Raw genomic sequence first — 25,622 nt, forward strand, 5'->3', positions numbered from 1 at the left:
GTCAACTTCATGCAAGCACATGCAGGTGAAATTTACACAGAATTTTAGGCACTCAAAGATATCCCCTGCCCCCTCCAAGTTATATGCAGATAAGAGACTTAGGTCTCCTGATGTTAACAGCATTGTGGGTTTTTTTTTTTTTAATTCCTTATCTTTTAGGGATACCTACTGAAATATTTATAGATAAAATGAAATGTCTGGATTTGTGTCAAGACAATGGAGAGGTAAAGTAGGTGAGGAGAATTAACCATGTGTCGGTGATTCGATCAGGGAGGGAGTTCATTATGCTATTCTGTCTGCTCCCTTTAAAACACACACACACACACAAAATGATTCTCAGTAAATCTAGAGCCCCATCAATGAAAATGCTAAAAGGTATCAACGTGGCTAAGAATATCTTCTCAACCAAACACCCTCTGGCACCAACCTCTCTACTTGACCTCTCACGATTCTGGAGGATGAACTCTGCCTCAAGGAAACAGAAAAAGAACTGGACTAGTAGTTGGCATACTGCCTTCTAAGTACAGCTTCTGCACTCACACTTATTAGCCCTGTACTTCCTTCCCACATACCGGCCTCAAAGATGTGTGATTCAAAAGTTTACTCCAACAAACTACACATTATTGTAGGCCAATGCCCTTCAGGATTGTTCAAGAGCAGCTGACATTTCAAATATTAAATCTACAGGTGCTCATAGCCTGTGATAGACTATACATATCGTTAAACATACGACAATAGCTTGGCTGTATCTTTTGATTGTTATACTAAGTTCTAATCATATTACGTGTTCAGTTTCCTAGTCTTTGCACGTTCAAGCCAAAGCCATCTCATACTGAAATTCACCTGTAGTTCTATACTCTGCCATCCTAATGGGCCTAGAAATCCTCTTCAGTAAAAGACCATGTCTCATACCTCTTTGTGGCACCAAAAACCTACACGAATCAAGCCTCAATTAAAATTTATCAATGGGCTGCATTTGGAGAATAGAGCAAAAACAACAATATCATCTAATGGAGCAAAGAAAGGACCAAAGTAAGGAAATCCCAAATTGGAGTTATGATTCAATATAATAATGTAAGACATTTGAAAGATCCATTAAAAATATATAAATTCTATTTAATAATCATGAAGCTTCCCATATGTATTTCAGATGCTATGCAGGTGCTTAGAAGACAAACATTTTAATCTAATAAGATAAATGCAACTTTGCAATATAAAGGTATTTTTTCCCAAAAGTAAGGATATTTTTCTGCTTTTTATAAAAATATAATATATACAAAGAGATTAATATATATAAACATAAAATAGTAAGTTCAATAATAAGAAAAGAACAAAGAATAAAATGCATGGAACTCTCACAATTCATAGGTGATCACTTTTAACATTCTGTCACTCACCCTTCCAGACAGCTCTACACACACATCCCCTTACATGAAGGGGATTACAAGATACCTGCTGCTCAACAACCTGTGTTTTCTTCTTTTTCTACTGAACAACATGCCACGGGATCTTTCAGATGACTGATAATGGATGTATACGTGACGCCAAAGTACTTCAAAAATGTTTAGAAATGTGATCATTTAAACAGTCCTTTCAAAATAGTAACTTCCCAATGCTTAACTGCACTTCAAAACTGCACCAGTGATTCTTTACAATGAAAGCCTAATACAAGACTGAGAAAATAAGAAACTTTATTCCTGTTCTAAATCAGCGTAGAAGTGTAAGTGATGTATACTTATCTTTGTGATGAAAACTTGCTGTATTGCAAATATGGCAAATTCTAAAGGTGAGGAGAAACAGTGTTACAGGACTCTTACCTGTTTCAACACATCTAATATAAGCTCATTAAAGACTTCATTAATTGCCATGGACACTGTTTGCTGGTCCATGCCTTTGCTAAACTGTCCGTTTCCGATAAGCTCAATCAGTTCCCACACGGAAAGGCCATCCTTACTGTCATCGAAGTTGATTTTATAATGTTCAAATTGTTCTTGCTGCCAACCTCCTCCCATAGCTTCTGTAAGTTTCTTAAGCAGGTATTCAATCTATATAAAGAATTGAAAAATTATTATTTCCTAGCAAAAAAAACTTTTTAGCTTAGCTTGCATCTATGTTATTTACACTGATAAGGTCAATTTAAGAAATACTCTTGCATAGTTCCCAAACTGTATCTTTAAAGACTCACAATAGTATCAGGGAGAAGGGTATGGATAAAATGCCAATAACTCTATATTAACCTAGAATAAGTAGAGGAATAAAAAACCGGATCCTTGCACAGTATAGTAATATTTGTATACAGAACTAAAACACACTGCACACATACACTGTATATACAAACTAACAGATGTGACTTGATTACTCTCTGTTGGATTTCAACATACCAGAATACTAATTTTACTGAACCAATATGCAAGCACTAAATTGAATAAGCATCTCAAAGTATTTTCAAGTTAGTCCCCAATTTACAAATTTTCCACAAAAGTCAATTATTTGAAATTCATGCTGCTTCTTCCCATCAGGACACTGACAATGTCGTAAACAATGGTTGAATTCCTAGCCTGGGATGGAAAAGCTAATTAAATTCTGGAACACATACCTCTGTATATAAAAATAGTAGAAAAAAACTGCTACTGAATAACTGTTAATATGAAAAGAATATATATATGTATAACTGAATCACTATGCTGTACACCAGAAACTAACACATTATACATTAACTATAGTTCAATTTTTTTTAAAGTTCTAAAATAGTAACGGCTAAACAAGACAGTGAAGCAGTCATACTGAATGAGAAATTGATCTCTCTTACCTTCTGGAAGACCTGGGTATCCTGCAGTGCCCAAACTCAACACGTCCAAAAACTGAATGAACCACCTCTACCTTCCGAAGAGATTCTCCTCCCACTGATTTCCGTTGGGAGCAACACATTCACCCGTGCCAGGATCCTTTTCCCACTCCCTTACATCAAATCAGTGACAAAATCCTACTGTTTTTACTTCCACTCTTTAAACCCTGCCCTGGCTCTCTATCACCTCAAAGATAAAGGCCAAGCTCCTCTGCGTCCCCTGCTGATCATGCCCCTGTCTACTAAGATGTTTTCCACCATGCCCCGCTGCAGATTTTACAGTCCACCAGCACCACCTTCACCACAGATCCCAAGTGTGTTCTCAAAAGGGCTGGTGAGAAAATATTTAAGACTTTATACACTTCTGGTATATGTTTTTTTATTTGTTTGGTTTTTTTTAAAAAACAACCCTTTAAAAATGTAAAACTATTCTTAATACATGAGCTATACAAAAACAGGCTGAATTCAGCCAGCAAGTTGTAGTCTGCCAACACTTGCTACAGATTATAAGTAGTTCACCCATTTAACTCACTTCTTTATGCTTCTACACCTTTCCGCAAACTGTCCTCTCTGTCTAGATTACCTCTCCTCGTTTCTCTTCCTGGCTAACTAGTATCTGTTCAACTCCTACACCATCTGGAATATTCCCAAACAGTCCCAAATGTGCCCCAGCAGCACCTGGAAGCCTGTTGGAAATGAAGACTCTCACACCCCACCAATCACCCAAATACCAGAATCTGCACAAGAATCCCAGGTACTTCCACATGCACATTAAAGTTTGAGAAGTGCTGCTCTGGTAAAAACTGCTCTGACCCAGATCAGGTGTCTCTCTTCTATGTCACTGCACCCAGCATACTATATTGAAATCATCTCTATACTGATTTGCTGCCCACCCCCACCCCGTTGATTTGTTGAATTCCTTATAGGACAGACAATGTCCCACTCATCTTTGAATCTCCAGAATTCAGCATTGTACATAGAATATAGTAGAGCTCAATTAATGAAAGGAAAATAAACTAAGCCTGGATTTTCTCATCTATGAAATGGGCATAACACCATTCACCATATAGAACTACTATAGGGATAAAATGAGACAAATACAGAACAATGTGTACAATGTCTGGCATAGTAAGTACTCCATCAATGTTACTTCCTTCTGTACTGAGTGGAATATTATTCAACCATTTTAGAAAGCATTTATGAAATAACGAAGTGAAGAAGAATACAAAAATATATCCACCTACGACTTCTAATGCATAAAAATTATGTGAATATTTTGACAAACACTAGAGGAAAACACACAAACAGTAAGTCTAATTTGTTACAGATAGGATTGTGAATTTTTTTCTTCCTCTCTTTTGCGCTTCCAATAATTTGCTTATAATGTTGCTTGTGAAATAACATACCTTAACAGAGAAAAATGCCAACAATAGGAAAAACATGTTTGCAAAGAAATGTACATTCACAAAATATCACAAGGTCAAAAAAATGTCAAGAGATCTATCGATGCAATCTGATGAGATATTATAAACTTCTCTAGCATAGAGATTATCTAATACCCTAAATCTAGCATACAGTAGGTGTTCAACAAATGTTTACTTGCTGAAGAAAAACACACATAGGTCTTTCTTTTCTCTTGGAGATGTATCATCTGCTGTTAAGCTTATCAGATATAATTTTCTTGGCTTTTAAACAGAAGTAACAGAGATAGACAGCAGAAAAGAGAAAAAGGAGAAGAGGAGAATGGGAAGAAGGAAGGAGAGAACAGGACAGAAAGGAGAAGGAAAAAAGATTATAGGCAATAAGAGACAAGAGAGAAAAAGAAAGTCAATTATATAAATAATTGACTGAAGTAAAATAACTTAGAGGCACTAACAGAAACAGAAGTTCAATCTCCCCAATACAGCAAAAAGAGGGGCCCATGCTGCCTGACCACAACTCGGGATAAAGGTTGTACAGGCCATCAGTGTGGCCACATGTATGGACAGGATGACAAAAAGCGGGCGTGAGAAGATGGTGCATCAGACTGACCATCCACACTGCGAGTCAGGGATAGCCTTGGCTCTTCCTCACCTACCACGGCGAATGAACCCACGCCCCCCACGCTCGGAGCTGCCATTCTTCTTGTATACTGGATGGTCTATTACAGTGCTTCCTGTTAGCAGCAAACTCAGCTCTAGAGGCAGCTTCCTGGTTCATCGTGAACCTTTCTGAAGGTTCCCTCTCCAACACTTCGGAGCTGGTCGTCAGCATCTGCTCAGCATTCCCGGTGACTGTGCCAGGCAACTAATCTAGATTCATTTCCTGTTGACTTTTAGCACAATCATATACTTATCATAACCAAATAACTTAAAGACCTCTTAATTCATTATACTGGGCCAAGGAGAGACAAACATTCCCATTCTCAACTATTCAGTTACACTAAATAATACATCACGTGCTGCTGTGTTAGTCTGAGTGGCTGCATCAATTCTAAGAGCTTATTCAGTTTCAGGAAGCAGCTTACTTCCTCCTTCCAGGGCAAGTTGCACCAAAAATAACAAAGAATAAACTTTCAAGCTGCATGTGATTTTTGAGGCCTCTGGTTCTAAAATTTATTTTGTTAAAAGTTCTTTCCCTGTAATGCTTAAATAGGGCCTTTACTGACTTAACAACAATTCAGATTTTATTTCACTGAGGTTCTCTTAAAACTTTTTCAGGTTTGATATTTAATTGAATGAAGGCAATTCTTCCAAATAAGCAACAGACACATCCTGTTTTGTTCTTGGCTCTGTGGGAAATGAATACTAATGTAAAAACTGTAATTTACAGACACATTTCCAGGAATATCATTTGACAAAAATTACTAAACCATCTCAAATGGGGAAATACCATTTCCTGACCTTCGTGTGGTAAGTTGCTTAAATATTTATTCAGTATTCTTGACACTACCTTCTGGGTGATGGGAAACTGAGTCAAAAGCAAACTTACTTATGCCATTTATGTTATTCACAAAACCACCACTGTTACTTATATCTTATATAGTATTAATTAAAGCTGGAGAATAAAATCTTACCTAAAAACATTCTAGACTTAATCAAAAGGAAAATGATCACTATAGTAGATGATTTATTGGAAACATAAAAATTACCTTAAGTTTATAAAGCTTAAAAACTGTTGGAAATATTACAAATCAGACTCATATATACATTCATGACAAATTAAAACATTATGCTTCAAAAATTTTTTTAAATGTATCTGTTTTAATACTAAATTTTACTAAAATCTGTAAGTCCAAAACTAGTTCAAAATTTATTTTAAATGCTATTTAAGAATTTAGGAAGGAAGCAAAACCTAACAGAAAATGGATGCCCTAGGAAATATTATGACCCTAGTGTTTTTCATAAAATGTGCAACCTTAATTTGCAGGGCTTGAACAAAAGCCAGGAGATGTGCTAAGAGCTCAATAAACACAAGGTCGTATTTTAAAGCATAGGAGGCTGGTTCAGCAGCCAGACAAAGCAATTCCACATGAATCTGTTTTAATGACCCCTTCTTTCCCCACACAAGTACTCCTGGAGGAATCATCTGTAAAACTAACTCTAATTCTACTTCTAGCCAGAAGAAATGCTGAGCGAGTTTAGGACATCAAAACAACAGAGTAAGTCCAAACAATGACATGACAAGGTATGCTGCCTGGCTACCCTAACAAGACAAAACAAGGCTGTTCCCTTCTCAAACGAGATTAATTTGTCTAGAAAGAGGACCAAGACATTCCTGTGAGCCAGCAAAGATGAAGGCAAGCAAGCTGTGGAGTCTTGGACAGGCTCTGGATGCAGAAAAATAAAGTCACGGCCCACATCAAGGCTCACGTACTTTTTTTTCGAGCCCCCTAGAGCAGAAATCTTTTGAGCGTCTTAGGCAGAGCAGTCAGGAAGCTGGTGTTGACTGGCTCCCTCCACAGCCTGGGACTCAGTGATGGTTTAAAGCCAAAGACAAGTCCTCCACATCAAGGAAGAGCTGCTTCGAGGAATAAGGTAAGTCTCCCTACTAATTTCTAATCTTTAAATCGGGACAAGGTCACTTTCAAGTCCATCATGAATATTTTAGTGATGGAGAGAACCAAAAGATCATGGGTAAGAGACCCATCCCATCTCTAGTTCCACAGAAAATACAAATAAATTTAGAACACGTTAAGTGTCACTACAAAACATCTTAAAAGATGATACTAGAGATTTAATCAGCATAATTCTTACAAGCAGCAGCTAGGTTTTTAAAAATACCATCAGTATATTGTTTTCTACACCTATCTATATCCCATTCCCTTCTCTATGTCTCTGTATTAAACTAGACAATTTTTGTGGACAAAAATTCCATAGCATGTTTTAGTTTTTACTGCCCATTTAACACATGTGCACCATTACATCATAATTGTTACTAAGCACTAAGAAACTGTTCCCACCACTACAGCGAAACTGCCTTTTCCTTGATTACCAATGACCATCCAATTGTTAAATCCAAGGGCAACTTCTCACTTATCACCCTCCAATTTTTCAGTAGCATCTAATGCCAGTAACTACCTTTCTGCTGCTTAGAACTTCTCCTGTCTTTGCTGCCTGTGACTCAACACTCTCCCAGTTCTCCTCCTGCCTCTCAGACTATCCAATTCAGCTTCCTTTACCAAGTCGACTTCCTCCCCTGCTACAGAAAGGGGCCTGGAGGTTCTGTCCTTGGCCCTCACTTCTCCCACGACCGTTTCTTCCTCCCTGATCTAACCTACTCCCTTGGCTTCCCTGTCTCTAGCTCCAGGCTAGCCTCTCACAAGCTCTAAACGTGCTCTTCCAATTGAAACAGGACAGATCCACAAGAATGTTCCTCTCAAAATGCCAAATGTACCAAGCCCATTGTCATACATTATATCCCTAATTTGTTCATCACCCTGCCATTCATTCATACATACCTCCCCCCAGCCTCGACTGAGTGAGCACTTACTGTGGTAAATGTTTGACATACATCAACTATTTTAGTCCTCATAAGAGTCCAAAGAAGAAAGTAGTTATTCCCATTTTACAGGTCGGGGAACCCAAACAGATTAATCTGTTCAAGGTCACCCAGCTAAAAAGTAGTTGAGTCTGGATTTAAACCAGGCTGTCTGATTTCAAAGACCATGCTTTAAACAACTACACTATATTATCTCCCAGACCTGAAGTTGCCTAGACTTGTCTACTATCTCCCCACGGCCAGCACACTCTAGTTAGAAAGGACATGTATCATCCTTCTTGTCTGCTCAGCAATGAACCCCTTTCTTATGTCTGGGGAATTCTCAATGCAGAAGCTAAAAATGCAAACAGACTCTTTCCAGGCCTGCTCTGTAGCTAGCTCACAGTACCTGACCTAGGCCATAACAATGAGATGCATCATGCACTGCCTGTACACTGGGAAGTGGGCCCAGAAACCTCTGTGGCAGCAAGAACAGTTGCGGGAAGATCTGAGTTCTTGGGCAGCACCCCACGTGCAGGGCCACGGGTGTTCCACGGTACAAGTGCAATACCCACCTTCCCCGCAGTCCCTCACCTGAGTGACCAGCACAGTTTCAGACTGCAGAGCCTCCATACCTGGTTTTCAGCCTTATAGCCATTATGGAAGCTACCTCACATCCTTTTTAAAAATTCTTTTTGGCTTATGTCAGCCAGTCTGGTTGCTTGCAAGACTGGCAACTCAGTCAAGCTGGATACCTCAAACAGATCTCAGACATGCCCTTTGTCTTCCTGCTTCACATAACCTTGCCCACTGCTCCTTCCATCCAGAACTCTTCTCCTCTGCCTTCTCCACTAGTCAAAATTCTTCCCATCTCTTAAGGCCCAGTGTAAGTTCCACTTTCCCCATAAACATAATAGCTAATACTTAATGTATACTTTCTAAGGGCCAGGCATTCTTCTCATCTGATCTTTGCAAAAAACAGTAGGAGGTAGATACTAGCATTAGCTTTATTTTACAGTTGAGGAAACTGCAGCAAAAACTAATTCAGCAAATTGCCCAAGGTCACATAACTAGTCCACAGTGATGGAGCCAGAATTCAAATCCAAGAAATCTGACTCCAGACCGCTGCTCTTAACCAGGTAACACCAAATCATAATCCACGAGTCATATCTACCCTAACAGCCAAACCTGGCTCTCAGCCTGTTTTCACACACCCATGTTCTAAGCACAGTTTTTACATTTTTTAAGTGGTTGGGGAGGCGGGGTGGGAATTAAAACAATAATACTATATGGTCCTTGAAAATTATATGAAATTCAAATTTCAATATCCATAAATAAAAGTTTTATTAAAGTACAGCAACGTAGAGTCTGCGGCTGCTTTCACACTATGAACAGCAGAGTTGAGTAGCAGTAACAGACAGAATACGGCCCAGAAAGCCCACAAAACCTCCAGTATTTACTGTCTGGTCCTTTCCTGGAAAAGTTTAAGACCTTGCTTTTAACCACTACATTCATTATATTGCCTCTCTTAAAAAGCCTTCCCAATCCCTGACTTCCTGCAAGCTGGAATAAATCTTTCCCTTTTCTGCATTTGCATGGCATTTGCATCGCTCTTATAACAGGTAGTCTATTTCATTTTGAATTACACTTGATATTTTTTCCCCCTTGAGCTGACTGCAAATTCCTTGAAGGCAGGAAGTCATCTTTTTCACTTTGTATTCCTCTTGTTGCCTCGTTTATTGTTGGGAATTGAAAAACGCTTGCTGATTTGAAATAAAAGACTGCAATGTGAACTTTTAAACAGATTTTCCTAACATGAAGGTGAATCATAGAAATAAATCACAAACCAGACTCCATGTTGGCAGCATGGGTAATAACGGGCACCCTCAGTCACTACTGGTAGGTGTATAAATTGGTACAGGCTTTCTGAAGGGCGATTCTGCCCCGTTCATCTAATACCTTGAAAGTGTACGTTTCCTAGGACTCAGAATTCCATTGCTGGAAATTTATCCTACGGAAATAAGCAGACTAGTGTGCAAAAATGTATGCAATAATACTAGTCTACATTAGATTTTACAGTAGAATACGTACGTACTACAGTATTTACTGAGTACATACTCTATGCCAGGCACTGAGCTAGGGCCTTTAATTTTTACCCTAGTCACAATTTTATTTAACTATTATTTTTTTAATTTTAGATTTATTTTTGATTGAGGTAACACATTGGTTTATAACACTAAATAAGTTTCATGTATTCAACACTGTATTTCTATCTCTGTATACACTACAGTGTACTTACCACCAAAAGTTTAGTTTCCATCCTTCCCCTTACATTTGACCCTCTTTACCTATTTCACGTGCCCCACCCCCACTTCCCTTCTGATAACCACTGCTCTGTTCTCTGTATCTACATGTTTATTTTTGTTTGGTTTGTTCAATTATTTTGTTTGTTTATATATATGAGTGAAATCATACAGTATTCACCTTTCTCTGACTTATTTCACTTACTCAGTCCTTTAAATGCAGCACCTCCCAACTCTTAAACACTGTTATGAGCCCTATTTTATACATGAGGAAATTAAAACTCAAGAGGTTAAATAAATTGTCCAAGGTTAGAAGATTACAGACGATTTTTTTTAAGGGGAGGACCACAGCTGATTAATCTGCATATTCTTAGTCTTTTCTAAATTTGCTACTGTAATAAGCATGTATTACTTGCATCATTTTTTAGGGCAGTAGATAGCACAGAAACCTTACTCTTGTATTTTTTCCCCCACTTTGGAAGTTCAGGGAAAATAACCCAGAACAAAACAAGCAAATGTCTTTTACATTTACTTTGGAAAGTATAGTTTAAAAAGTTTCCATCCTTGACTTTGAAACAAGAAGAGTATTTTCTCACATAAATCAGCCTTGGGAACCACATTCTGGATCCTATGTGTTTCCCATATAGCATCACTTGGCCAGTTCTTAGGGTTTTGACAATACATAACTAGAAAGAAAATTATGTTGTGACTTGTACTGAATAAAGACTCTTTAAACATGAGGATGGATTCATCTATAAGTGTAGCACTTTACAGAGGAAGAGTCCCACACTGTCTGCAAGGGTATTGCATGACTCCAAATGACTAAATTTTGGACTTTTTTGGATTCAAGCTTTTTTGCCTCTGATCCAAAAACACTAGTATAGGATCTCCTTCCATAGTTACACCAAACTAACACAAATACTTCCAAGTCGGATTTATTAAATGCTAAGACGGCCATGTAAAAACTTCCAAGAGCCACACCTTACCTCTTCTGGCACAATAATTAATGGATACTTGTCCTCAGATAAAAAGTTGAAGATAACCCATACTTTAAATGCATCTTCTTCTGTAATGAGCAGGGGACTCTTTGTGAGGTTTTTTTTGACACAGAGGGTCCAACACATCCTATTGAATTCAATCTTGTCAAAGTTGTCTTGGACCTAAAAAGGAATGAGGAAAAGTTCCAATGAACCAGTCCAGAATAAGCAGTATATAAACCAAGTAAAACAGAAAGACAAAGCCTACTACACACTTCCATTTTAACAAGTCCAATTAACTAACAACCATTTCCTAGGTAGTTGCTGAGGTACCATACTTTCGAAGGCTCAGTTAAGAATGTTATATTTAGCCTGACACTGAAGCAATATCTGTATATCACTCACTTGGCACATAAAAAATTTGGCTTGTCAAATAGTTATTCTTTCATGTGTACACATTATCTTCTAACTAGACTACCAATCCTGACACAAAGGAGTTGAGAATGTCAATTGCTCAATGTGAGCCATGTGCAGATAGCTCACCTTTACCTATATGATCAAAGAAGATATTTTCCTTTGGGAAAAACTGTTTCATTGAAATTCTAAAAAGACAGCCCTGCCACTTAGTCATTCAATCATGCATTCAACTTTCCCTCAGCGTCTACTATGAGCCAAATATCGTGCTACGAATTAAGGATATAACATGAAGAACTTGGTCCCTGCTCTTAAAATATTCACAGTTTATTAGGAAAAACAGATATGCAAATAGACAAATTTTAATATAACACAGTGTATAATCCAATAGTTTTTCATTCATTCAACAGATAAAATTTAGATAGTAATTATTATCTCCCAGGGACAATGCAAAGATACTACTAGCCCATATCTCCAAGGAATGCCAAGGCAATTACAACAGAGTGTGCTAAGTATTATAACAGAGGTAAGCAGAGGTTTCTGTGGGAACTGAGAAGCCAACCCAATCTTAAGAATTAAGATTTACAGAAAAAGTGACACAACAGAGCTGAGTCGCTGAAGGACCATCAAGACTCAGTTTGAGAATGGGGTAAAGAACTTTCCAGGTAGAACACAACGTGAGAAAGCCCAGAGGCAGAGACGACCATGGTCAATCTAGAAGGACCGCAGGAAGATTATACCAGAGTGTGGTATGAGTCAAGGCTCTTTATAAATGCAAATAATAGACACTATCTTGAGTTCCTTTAAACAAATAAGTTTATTGGAAAAGCAGTGGATAACCTCAAAGATCCAAAACAAGGGAAAAATCTAGGCTCTAAGTCGTTACCAATCAAGGCTAGACAGAACCACAGTTGAAACTACTCGTAGGAATAGCAGGTGGAGACATCACTGCCAGTATAACATGAGGCCATCACTGTTGCCACTGACCCTTTACTTGATCCTCTGTGTCACTCTCTGCAGATTCAAAGTCTCACTGGCTGGGACTGGGTCACATTCCTATGCCCTAGCTGCCAGGGAGCAGGGGAAATGAGTATCTAAACTTCTCGATATCTAAGATGTAAGGCAGGTCCTGTCTTCCACCATGATGCTGTGGAATTTCCCAAATATATGAAAGGAGTTCAGATAATGGACAGACAAACAATAACAAATGCCCACTGCACAGGGCACAGTGAAAAACTAGGCTAGAGAGGGAGGTGAAGACCAGATCATGAAGAGCCTTATAATTCTTGTTAAGGAGTCAGGATTTATCTGTACTGAAAGAGTGGAAGGGAGCAACATATACAACCTGCAATTAAACACCATATTGGGGACAATATGGAAAATGAACAGGAGGAGGCAGAGGGGGTGACAGGACAGACAATATGAGAAAAGCATTTCTTTTTTAAAAGAGATGAACAAAGTACTGTGTGAGCATAAGGAAGACATCACTAGTTGACTGCAGGAGGAAATTTCTCTTATTCTCTAGCTAGAACTTGTGGTGGGCAAACCAGTTCCCCAGGAGTAGGAAGATATCCTTTGTGCTCTGCCTTCTGCACCCTGTCTCAATCTGACACCTTTTGCCAAGTCCCCATCGTACACAAATGATCTTGCGAAGAGAAAGTAACAGCTGCTGCTTCTTTTTCCTTTTCTTTTCATTTCTTTTTTCCTTTAACAACATTTATTGGGGACTTAGCATATGCTTGGCATTTTATGTGAGTTTCTCATTTAAACTTTGTATTGGCCCCATAAGGTTAAATACTGTCCCTATTTTACAGATCAGGAAATAGAGGTTCAGAAACACTGAGTACCAAAGTTTACATAGCTAGTAAATATCAAAACCAGGCTTTAAATCACAGCTCAAATTCTGTCTCTTTCCACTATGCCAAACTGCCTGTAGAACTTACATGGAGGACAACTACCTATGTGATGGAAGTCATCTCTACAGGACTAGTTTCAAAGATCACCACCATCAACTCTATCCACTCACACCCCTAAAAAGCACTAAGTGGAAGATATGCCACCCAGGGGAAATGACATGTGCATGAAAGCATACAGCCCTGTCCTGAGGAACAAGAAGTGATTCTATGTGGATTATGTGGTGAATTAGAGATTTCCTGAGGGGGAGTGGCTAGATATATGGCTAGAAAAGCAAACACAGACAAAAATCATGAAGAGCTTTATAATTTTAAGAAACAGCCTGTACAAACCCCCCAATTTTAGAGCAAAGAATAAGCGGGTCATCTGCACCCGAGGTTAGAACTTTGCAGAAAAGATGATATTTGAGGCTGACCTTGAAGTATACTGAAGAGTACAAGGAAAGGTATTCCCAAGGACAGGAAAGGAAATGACATGAGCAAAGGCATGGCAGGAGCAGCACACCAACCACATTTGGGAAGAGAGAGAGGATGAAGAGGACAAAAGAAGGGTAGAAAGAAAGATAATTATGTTTAATTATGGGAATCTTCAAGTTCCAGTAAGACATTTAGATGTAGATGTCCAAAGAGAATCAAAGAAGGAACTGTAACCTAAGAGGAGAGGCAGGTTTGTGAACCAACTGCATGCTGATAATGACAGAAGCCATGATGGTCAATGAGATCATTGAAAGAAAACACAAAGTGAGAAAAGAGATTCTGTTTTCTCCAAACAGAACCCCAAGGGATTCACACATTTACAAAACGAGAGGAGGAAGAGGAATTACGATGACTGAAGGAACAGTCAGAGTGGTAGAAGAACCACGAAGACATGAAAACTGAGCAAGGAAACAGTAAGAGGAAGGTCTGATCAATCCAGGAGTACCCCCGTCATCCATGGGGATACGTTCCAAGATCCCCCAGTGAACGCCTAAAACCGCAGGTAGTACTGAAACCTACATATACGTGTTTTTGCCAAGCATATATATCTATGATAAAGTTTAATCTATAAATTAGGCACAGTAAGAGATTAACAACAATAATTAATAATAAAATAGAACAACTGTAAACAATAGACTGTAATAAAAGGGAGGTGAATGTGGCCTCTCAAAACATCTTATTGTACAAACGTAATGCCTCTTCCATCTTTAGGTACTCATGCACTGTGACCATAACTTTGCAGTTTGAGGTACAACAGCAAAAACAAGCAAAATTTCTTGTTCCTTCTTCACAATTTCACAGATAGAAGATTCATTCTTATCAATAGATCTTAGCAACCTCAGTATATGATTTTTTTCTTTCCTTATTGAGAATTTTCAACTTTTCACTTTAAGGAAGCACTTCATGGCTTCTCTTTAGCCTATTCGAATTGCCAGCATCACTATTCTTGTGATCTGGGGCCATTTTTAAGTAAAATAAGAGTTACTTGCACACTAACACTGCAATACCACAACAGTCGATCTGATAACCCAGACAGCTATAAAGTGACTAATGGGTGTGAAACACTGGACAAAGGGAAGATTCACATCCTCCAGGATGGAGCAGGAAGGTGTGAGATTTCATCATACTACTCAGAACATACTACTCACACAATTTAAAACTTATGAATTCTTTATTTCTGGAATTTTTGATTTAATATTTTCAGACCACAGTTGACCACAGGTAACTGAAAATGAGGAAACTGCAGATAAGGGGGAACTACTGCAGTGCCAAATGCTAAAGAGAGAAATTCGTCTTCCCAGGAAATAAGTAGTGGCTTTTTTATTCAAGTTCACTGTGTCATACTTAATTTTAATAAGTTGTTTGTTTAGCTCGTTCCTTCTCTACAATCTAATCTACTAATTCTTCAGTTTAATCATGCTTAAAGGTAAAAATGTATTAAATGATGGCATTTAAAAAGTACAAAATCAGATCATATATGAAAAGCTCACAGCTAACATCATTCTCAATGACGAAAAACTGAAAGCTTTTCCTCTAAGATGAGGAACAAGGCAAGGATGCCCGCTCTAGACACTTATATTCAACACAGTTCTCAAAGTCCCAGCCAGAGCATGTAGGCAAGAAAAATAAATAAAAAGATTTAAATTGAAAAGAAAGAAGTAAAATGATCTGTTTGAAGATAAAACACTCTTTCTCAAGTAGAAAACTCTAGAGATTCCACGAAAATAAAAACAAAAAACCTGTTAGAACTGATACACAAATCAGCAAAGTTACAGAATATAAAATCAATACTCAAAAATCAGTTGTGCTTCTACACACTAACAATTACAATCTGAAAAGAAAATAAAGAAAACAATTCCATTTGCAGTAACATCAAAAAGAATAAAATACTCAGGAATAACCTTAACCATGGAGGCAAACGACTTAGACATTGAAAACTATAAAACATTACTGAAAGAAATTAAGGATGACACAAATAAATTGAAAGACATCCTATGTTCATGGGCTGGAAGACTTAAAATTATTAAAATGTCCATACTACCCAAGGCAATTTACAGATTCAATGCAATCCCTGTGAAAATCCCAATGGCTTTTTTTGCTGTTGTTGCAGAAACAGAAAACATCATCTTAAAGTTCGTTATGGAATCTCAAAGGTCAATGAGTAGTCAAAACAATCTTGGGAAGAACAAAGCTGGAAGCCTTACACTTCCTGATTTCAAAACCTATTACAAAGCTACAGTAATCAAAAACAGTATAGTACTGGCATAACGACAGATATATAGACCAGTAAAACAGAATAGAGAGCCCAGAAATAAACCTTCACATATTTCATCAAATGATCTTTAATGCCAAGACCACACAATGAGGAAAGGAGAATATCTTCAACAAATGATATTGGGAAAACTGAATATCCACATGCAATAGAATGAAGATGGACCCTTACTTACAACATACACCAAATATTAAGTAAAAGTGGAGAAAACATCTAAATGTAAGACTTGAACGTATAAAACTCCTAGAAGAAAATATAGGGGAAAGCTTCATGACACTGGAATGGGCAATGATTCCTTGGAAATAATACTAAAACCACAGGCAACAAAAGCAAAAACAGACAAACAAAACTATATCAAACTTAAAAACTTCTGCACACACACAAAAAAACAATCAACAGAGTTGGACATCTGTGAACCTGTCCTTGCCATCACAGAACTTATACTCCAAGAAGGTAATAAGGTATCAAACTATACAGCAATAACACAACCAACTACCACCTACATGATGAAAACTGTGGTAAGAAGGAAAAGCACAAGATGCTGTAAGCGAACATTACAGGAAGACTGGTTAACCCTGGAGTGGGTGGGGTGCTACCTGGAGAAACATCCCTGAGGAAGTGACAATAAAGCCAAGACCTAAAGGATGAACAGGAATTAGCTGCATGTTATGGGTGGAGGAAACCTTACAACAGAGGAAGCAGCATGTTTGAAGGCTCTGTGGCAGGAAGAGCCTTGGTAATCTGAGGAAGACCAAGGTGGTTGCACTGAAGTGAACAAGAAGGGTAGAGGAGGAAGAGGAGGCTGGAGAGGTTGCAGAGGCCAAATAGAACATGGCCTTGAGTGTCATGAAAAGGGTGTTAGACTTACCTAGAAACAACAGTAAGCCACTGAAGGGTATGGATTCAATATTTAATGCTAGCTCAATTAAAAATAAATCTGTAAATTGAAATGGTCTCTAGATTTGTTCTAATTATAAAAGGTCTAGAAATGTACTCCATACTCCATCACATCTACAATTACAAACTGTGCTCCAAAATCCCAGTTTATATCACACATATTAAATTGATAGTTTCACATCTAATAATAACGGCTGCTAGTGGGTTCAAGATGTCCAAATGGAAGATAATTTCTTAGAAAGAAATGTGTAGAGTTGTTCTTACTTTTAACATACAATTGCTTTACACCAAAATTCACACATATAAAGAATAAGACAGTACCTCAATGCTGACTCAAAGTACTAAAAGCATTTATAAAAGTAAACTCACATATTCTCTAAACTATAATTTTCACACAAACCAGTTCAAGGCTAAAGTTCTTATGGCACAGAGACAGTTCTCAGAAGATGGAGAAATTGGCTAATTTGATGCTTTAGAAAATGACTGTAGAATCTTCTTTCTCAGAAACCATTCATACTCTTTGATTAATAATTACACTTCAAAAATTATTATAAATCAATAAAAAATGTTAAAAAAATAATAATTACACTTCAAATAATCTATCCTAACAAGAAAATCAGAGTAAGATAAAGATTTACCTAGGATAATCATTATTTCATAAGAGCAGAAAAAAATTAAAATAAAATAAAAGTCGACCAAAACAGGAATGGTTATAAAGTCACGGTACAAAACTATTATACAGCCACTTAGCAGCTGGGTGACCTTAGGCAAGCAATTTAACCCAAGGCCCAGTCTCTTCATCTTTAAAATGGTGGTAATGATGGTACCTAACTCACAGAGTTGACATAAGGACTTAATTAGAACACTTATTTAAAACATTTAGCATACTTCAAAAAAAAAAAAAAACCATTTAGTATAGTACCTGATTCACAGCAGATGCTAAATAAATGTTAGCACTTTTATCTTTATACTCAAGTTTTCAAAAAAGAATTTAATGACATAGGAAAGGCAATATTAATGTTAAGCATTCAGTACGATCCCAACTTGAAAAATAATACATACAAATGTATTTTAGAAAATAAAGACTCAAAGCAAACATATCAAAATGTTGACTTACTGTGTCTAGATGGTAAAGTTACAGGTGATACATAATTTCTTAATAAGTTTCTTTTTTTCCTTAATTTCAACAATATCCTATGTTACCTTTACAATAAAAAAAGAAACTTTAAAAATAGTATTTTGTATTAATTATCAGGGAGAGGCAAGTCAAAACACAGTAAGATACATATACTTTACACCCATGAAACGGCTATAATCAAAAAAATAAAACAAGTGTTGGTGAGGATATAAAGAAATTAGAAACCTCATACACTGCTGGTAGAAAAGTAAAATGCACAGTTGCTTTGGAAACCAGTTTGGCAATCCCTCAAAAGGTTAAACACAGAGTTGCCACATGACCCAACAATCCTATTCCTAAGTATATACCCAAAAGAACTGAAAATACACAACCACACAAAAACTTGAACATGAATGCACACAGCAGTGAATTCATAATAACCAAAAAGTGGAAGAAACTCAAATGTCCATCACCTAACTAATGCACAAACAAAATGTGGTATATCCATAATGGAATACTATTTAGCCATAAAAAAGAACTGAAGTACTGTTGTGTGCTATAACACAGATGAACCTTGAAAAAATGATGCTATGTGAAAGAAGACAGACACAAAGGACACATACTATATGATTCCAGTCATATTGTATGAGTCCAGAATATGTAAAGCCAGAGAGAGAGAAAGTAGATCAGTAGTTGTCTAGGGCTTGGAGGCGAAAAAAGAGTAAGTGCTCATGGGTATGTTTTTTGAGGGAGGGTAATGAAAATATTCTAAAATCAACTGTAGTGACAGCTGCACAAAAAAAGTGACTACACTGAAAATGACCAAATTGTACACTTTAAATACTTAAATTGTATGGCAATTGAATCATATTTCAATAAAGCTGTTATTTTTTAAAAATTATTTCTTTAAACTACATCACTGCTGGCCAAAGGCTTCAGTGACTTAAGTCATCCATAGCTCTCAGTATGAAACCTCTTTATTTTTTTATTTTTTATCTTTTTTAGTATGAAACCTCTTTAATCACTCAGAAGTCTTCAATCTTGTGTAACTCACAAACATGATAAAAATGTAGAGTCCAACTTGGCCATTGTGCTAAATTAAAACTATGTAACTTTCAGGCAACAATGAAAGAAAAAATAACATAAGCTAAAGGACAGTAAGAATGAACCGTACAAAAGCATGGTTTTGGGGATTTAAGAGCAGACTCACTTTCTATTTTTTTAAATTATTTTTTGTTAACCTCTTCCTATTAAATAATAGTTGTTAGGCATACATTTGCTGACATTTTGAGTGCTGAAGGCATATTCATTCCACTACCAGAAATCTAAAAACTCACTTTATGGAAGAACTATAACTAACACAGGAACAGTAAGCATCTGATAAGAAAGTATCATGTCCAGCTGAAGAAAAAAGAAGGTAGAGACTGCTAGACTCTAGAGAAGGAACATTATATTGAATAAAAATGTTTCTTTTTGTGTGTTTTTTGTTTGTGTGTGTGTATATATGTTTCCCTCCACCCCCAAAAGAGAACCAAACAGAAGGATTATGTTAGAAAGCAGTAGATTCCCCAATTAAGACTTGGTTTTAATCATATAGCCCAGACCAACTTTTAACATACAGAATTAGGGGGAAAACTGACAATGATTTGGACCAAAAAGCCTAACAGGCATTAAATCTCATGAAAGATTTATACTGCTTCATAAACATGTTGAAGCAAAACTAGTTTTCAATGTAGTCTACTGGGGCTCAATAGTAAAAAGGTAACAATATACCACCACTTTCTTCAATTATTCACCATCAGATAATCCAGGCATAATGTCTCTTTCCCCAAAAGAAGTGGAAAAGGCTCACAAAATATTCTTGCTAAATGTTTGTAGAATTCCATTCTTTACTAAGAAGGAATTTAACAAACAAGCAAAAAAAAAAGTTAACACTCAGCAGAGGCAAAATATTTGATACAAGAACAATAGGCAAATTAATCATCTGAAGTCTCAGGAAAGCTGAAAATAAATCCTATCAGTGTGAAGATCAACAGGAATGATTCTCTCTGAAGAAGCAAATATAGAAACCAAATGGAAAAAAATTATTTTTACAAAGCAAGTTTCATTATAATTTATCTCTTGGTCCCAATCCCAACTCTTCTAGGCAAAGGCAGAAAACCTCTCAAACAACCTGGGGGGAAAATGACCAAAATGAACATTCAGGAACACTAGATACTAATTAAGAGAAAAGAATCACCTTAAAACACTTGAGAAAGAAGCTAAGGCAACTAGACAGAGGCTGAGATAGTCTGAGATGGTCAGAATGGCTTTTAAGCCACTCCATCCCTTCCCTCACCATGCCACCCCTGCCCCTACACACGCACTAACTGGAAAAACATAGTAATTTTGGAAGGGAGTAATTAATCCCTCAATAGTACACACAATTAAAAAAACACTGGGCTAGAAGATAAACAGCTTAGGTTCAAAATCTACTCCTTATTAGCTAGGCAACCTTACACTGTTTCCTCCTGAGTTAGCATAAGAATTCCAGTTACACATTGCAAAATAAACATGAGGATCAAATCAGACAGTACATAAAACCACATCATGCAAATGTCTCATCATTATTTCATGTTTTTTTGTTTTCTTTGCATAACTGATGACAATCTTTAAGTTTTATGCTAACATTCTTCAGTCGCTATTGGCATTTTTTTAACCAACTTTCAAAACAAGTCACTAATCTTTGCTCAATTTAAACCCACACCACGGAAATCTTGGCTGCTTTATTTGGATTGAAGGACTGGCAAAATTCCACTCCAGGTGGCTAAGCAATAATAAACAAGGGCTCACTGTTTCATCACATCCTCACTCACTCCGTGAATAAGTTTTTCTCTAAATTTAGTGGCTAATTTCGGACTTTTAAAATACCACTCTATTTTCTTCCCCAGCTACAAAACTTTTGAATATCAAAATACAAAAACAAAGAACATTTTAAAACTTTAAAATTCAAGATGTTTAAAGAAAGTTACATCCAGGAGAACAAAATGCAGCATTAGGGTACAGCACCTTCAAGATATTAAAACGTGTTTGTCTATCCACACTAGCCCAGCCCACACAAATTCTTGCACTGGAAAACAAAGCAATTTCTAGATTTCTCAGAATTTCTCAGCATGCTCTATATATTTTAATAACAGACATAATTCTGCTTACTGTCTTTAATTTTTAAGATTAAACACATGCCCATAGGAGGTCATCAAATATTTGCTGAATATAAGACATATTTACTGGACAAATTGTTTTTGTTTTTTATTTTAAATTTTTTAAAAAGTAAAAATGCGATGAGGTCATAGTGTCTGTTTTAAACATATTTTTATATTTTAAAAGTAGCAAAGACAACAAATTTTTGTTTTTATTGATTTAAAGTCCACGATGCCCGAGTGCTAACACACACTTTAGAGGGAAAAATTAGGGAACTAGGCTTTGTCCTAGAGGCACAGAGAAAAGGAGTCCTTTGGGTTTGATGGTCCAATGCAAACTGACTGCCTTGTTTCCAGGTCACAGGGCTTAAACTGGATTAAAACAGGTGTTGGAAGGGAAAAGGGGAGATAAACCTAATTTTGACCCCTTCTTTGGGGTCTGGGCATGCATCGTATCCTAACCAGTTGTCTCAGGGGTTATTAATGGAGTGTAAATGGTTGTATTCAAAACCTCTCGACTTTTATTTAAATTAACGCAGAAATATCAAATGGTAAATTCAAGGATTCTGAAGCTGCTGTAACTATTCATGGCTAAGAGAACTTCTTTAAAACAGAGAAAGACAAATACTGTTATGTTCTCACTTATATGTAGGATAGTGAAGAATGAACCCAGAGAAATAAGAGAGTAGAATGGTCAGAGGCTAGGGTGGGGCTGAGGGAGGGAAAATGGGGAGATGTTGGTCAAAGGGTACAAATTTCCAGCTTTAAGATCAATATGGGGATCTAGAGCATGGCATTGTGACAATAATTAACAATACTGCATTATACACTTGAAAGTTGTTAAGAGAGTAGGTCTCCAAAGTTACCACCACGGAAGAAAAAAAAGGTAATTATGGGAGGTGATGTTAACACAACTAACCTTATTGTGGTAATCATTTCGCAGTATACACATTATAATCATCAAGTTGTATACCTTAAACTTACATAGGTTAGGCGTCAATAATATCTCAACAAAGCTGGGGAAAATTTTTCTAAATAAAAAGAATTTCTTCACAAACAAAATAAAGACATATTTACTTATAATACAACTATAGAACACAAATGAGCTACCTGATCAATGAATAGAACAGCAGCCCCTAAAAGCTCCAGAAGATAGTACAGCATCATACTATGAAATTCTGAAATCTCACACATCAGCTTCTGTATAATTTGATTAAATCCTTTTATCATGATATAATTCACATACCATAAAATTCACCCCTAGTGGGTTTTAGTAAATTCACAAGGCTTTGCAACCATCATCACTATCTACCTCTAGAACATTTTCAGCACCCCAAAAAGAAATCCCAAACCCATCAACAGTCACTCACCATTCTCACTTCCCCTCAGCCTCTGGCAACTACTACTCTACTTTGTAATTCCATTTGCCTATTTTGGACATTTCACATAAATGGGACCATACAATATGTGGCTTTTGAGAGTTTGCTGATGGTGCGGTATCATTCTCTGCAATTTTTTCTAATTTAAAGCATGATCAAGGCAATGTTATCATCTCTGCAGGGAAAACACTTAAAAATATACATATATATATAACATATATACATAAGCAAATAAAAAGCAGAAAATTTATTGTGAAGCTGATATGGAATAATAGGTATAGGTACAAAGAATACTACCTAAATGAACACACTGTAATTTTGACAATTTTGCTACAAAATTTCCGAAAAATATGTGATTTTTAAAAAGAATGTTGACCAACCACCAACTTAATTATTATGAATTTTAATTACTGTACTTTGCTATTATAAAAAGATACTTAACTATAAAAAGAATTTATACATATAAATAGCAATAAAATTTTTTTTAATTCATAGAAAAATATGTTAATTGTTATGGTATTTAGGTAATTACAAAATAGACTTTTTAAATGTACTTTATTTTTAATTTAAAAGTATTATCACAGTCACTTTATGAAAAGCATTTTTGAAATAAAACCAAAAATTTCATGCTTGGTGTTATAAATAAGCAAAGAATTCCCAACCCTTCACATGCATATATGCACATTCTTAGATTACTTTCATATTTAAACTAAAGATACATGATATGGAAAGATGACACTAAATGTACTAAATGTACCGTCAGTTTAGATTTTTTTTAAAAAGGACATTAAATTCAACACTTTAATATGTCAATTTTAAATTATCCAAACCAAGGGAGAAACTGAACCCGGCAGCAAATGCCAATAGGTTATATTTGGCTTCCAAACACATCATAGGTTTTTGCAGCATCTTTACTCATCCATACCCCAGAGGAAACACCCAAGCAGTACCTGGAAAAGTCTAGGATGAAAACTTTGCTTCATAAGACCTATATAGTAAAGATAATTAACATCCCATTTTACTTCATCATACCCATGCTTTAATAGTCATTGCTAGTACATGTGGAACCAGAATCTAAAAAGAAAAAAATCTCCCTGAGTAAAGACAGGTACAGATTAATACAAAATACAGTCCTTAATTTTAAAAAATAAGCCAAGTTATAAAAATATCAAACCAAGTTTTAGAAGGTGGTAGAGGAGAGGGAGAAGTAGTAAGCACTGTCATCAGTCTCTCATTCTTTCTTTCCCTTCTGATCTAATCTCATGATGCTTCACATCTAAACTCCTTAATGAACTCCCTATTAGGGGCTGTGGAAATGTGCAAACCAAACAACACAGTAACACAATCAGAATCATACCTTTTCCAAAATGAACTTGTTTAAATACGGCATGTAGCCCTGATTGGAGACAGGCCCCTCATCATCATCCCTGAAGTGCTCTTCAAGGGCAACAGGGTCATGTGGAACCTTCAGCACCGTGCACAGGTTATGGGAAAGGACCTAAGGGGGAAAGAGAGTAGTTTAGAGGCATCCACTAACCAGCATGTGGCACCTTCACCATCCGAACACAAGCTCCTTGCCCTGGCAAGAGAAAGACAGAGAATAAACTAGCAAATATGGGGTGAGCACTGCTCAGCTGCCAGCTTCCCACCTGTTACCCACGAGTCTCTCATTCCCTCCCCAATTTTGGTTCACTTCAAACAAGTCTCTCTTACATGCCTACAATGAGCCGGACTCCATGTAAGATTTGTGACTATCAGACTCCTTGTAGTCTTCTATTAATTGGCCCACATTAGAAAGAAAAGGGGAGGAGAAAGAGCAAGAGAATGTGATCAACATTAAACTTCTCCCCAGAGTAGAGCAGAGCCAGTCAATCAGAGCTGTAAGAGGAAGAACTGGTAAGTACTGTGCAGCTGTAGCCGGGGGTTCTAGACAAGGTAGCTGACCTAGGCCACCACCACCTCTCTGGGCTTCAGTTTTCTCATTTGTTCAGTATAAAGGGCCGGGTTAATACACAAACATACCAAATGTTAATTAGTAATCTCTAAATGTCCAAATGTCTCTAAAATTCTATGATGCTAGGCTAAGCTTTCAGGATAACTATATGAGTATAAATATAAAAAGAGAAAGAAACCAAGGGCCCAGTTTAGAAATATGAAAAAAATCGATAGCAAAAATATCTCAGGAGTCACCAAAATGGTTGAAAATATTTTGTAGAAAATTTGCACTCTGGTCTTGCAATAATAAATGCATACTCTAACATACAGGTAGTTGAGTTGGCAGCTTGGACTATTTTAGTACTAATCTTGTTTCATATTAAATGAAAATTTAAAAATAAAACTTAAATCCCTTCCATTTCATTTGTGCATTCTAAACAGGTCAAATTACATAGCTAAGACTGTACTTCCTCTAACAAAGAATTGTATTAGATGCTAAATCCCAGGTTAAAATAGTCTCTATTTTTCTCAGAGCCACCCACTTAATCACTTAAGGAGTTACATTCAACTCAATGAACACTTTCAATTCCTTAAGCAGGTCACTTTTTTCTGCTTATATATATTTCAGTTAGGATTTTTTAAGATTAAAAAATTAATCTATAAAAAGAATATTTGCATATCTTCTTTCTATATTTGTTTTGTTTCTCAAAGCTTCATTATGTGGAGATCCTTTTCTACATGCTCTACTGGTTTTAAGGAAGTAAGTAAAGGAGAGGAAGTAAATTAACAAATGGTTATAAATGAAGTAATGAAGACTTTTATCAGCTCCACAAAGCAGTCTGTGTTTCTCAAGCAAACCCTCTATTTGCCAGTAGTAGAGCACATGAAAAGGGCACGGTGGAGCTTTTATTAAAGAATCTTGCACCACAGTCAGCAAAATCCTGAACAGATATTT

General features: G+C 36.7%; 1 protein-coding gene across 1 annotated transcript in view; it reads right to left on the bottom strand.

Moving 5' to 3' along the window:
- The window catches only part of SWAP70 (switching B cell complex subunit SWAP70), a 59,504-nt gene that overhangs the window by 17,783 nt on the left and 16,099 nt on the right, over positions 1–25,622 (bottom strand). Inside the window, exons 2-4 of the mRNA XM_010977156.3 lie at positions 24,090–24,230; positions 11,094–11,267; positions 1,818–2,045 (exon numbers count right to left, since the gene is read on the bottom strand). Coding sequence (XP_010975458.1) covers positions 1,818–2,045; positions 11,094–11,267; positions 24,090–24,230 — 543 coding nt within the window. The remainder of the gene's footprint in view (positions 1–1,817; positions 2,046–11,093; positions 11,268–24,089; positions 24,231–25,622) is intronic.

Source organism: Camelus dromedarius, chromosome 12, assembly GCF_036321535.1.
Source record: "Camelus dromedarius isolate mCamDro1 chromosome 12, mCamDro1.pat, whole genome shotgun sequence".
Classification (NCBI taxonomy): domain Eukaryota; kingdom Metazoa; phylum Chordata; class Mammalia; order Artiodactyla; family Camelidae; genus Camelus; species Camelus dromedarius.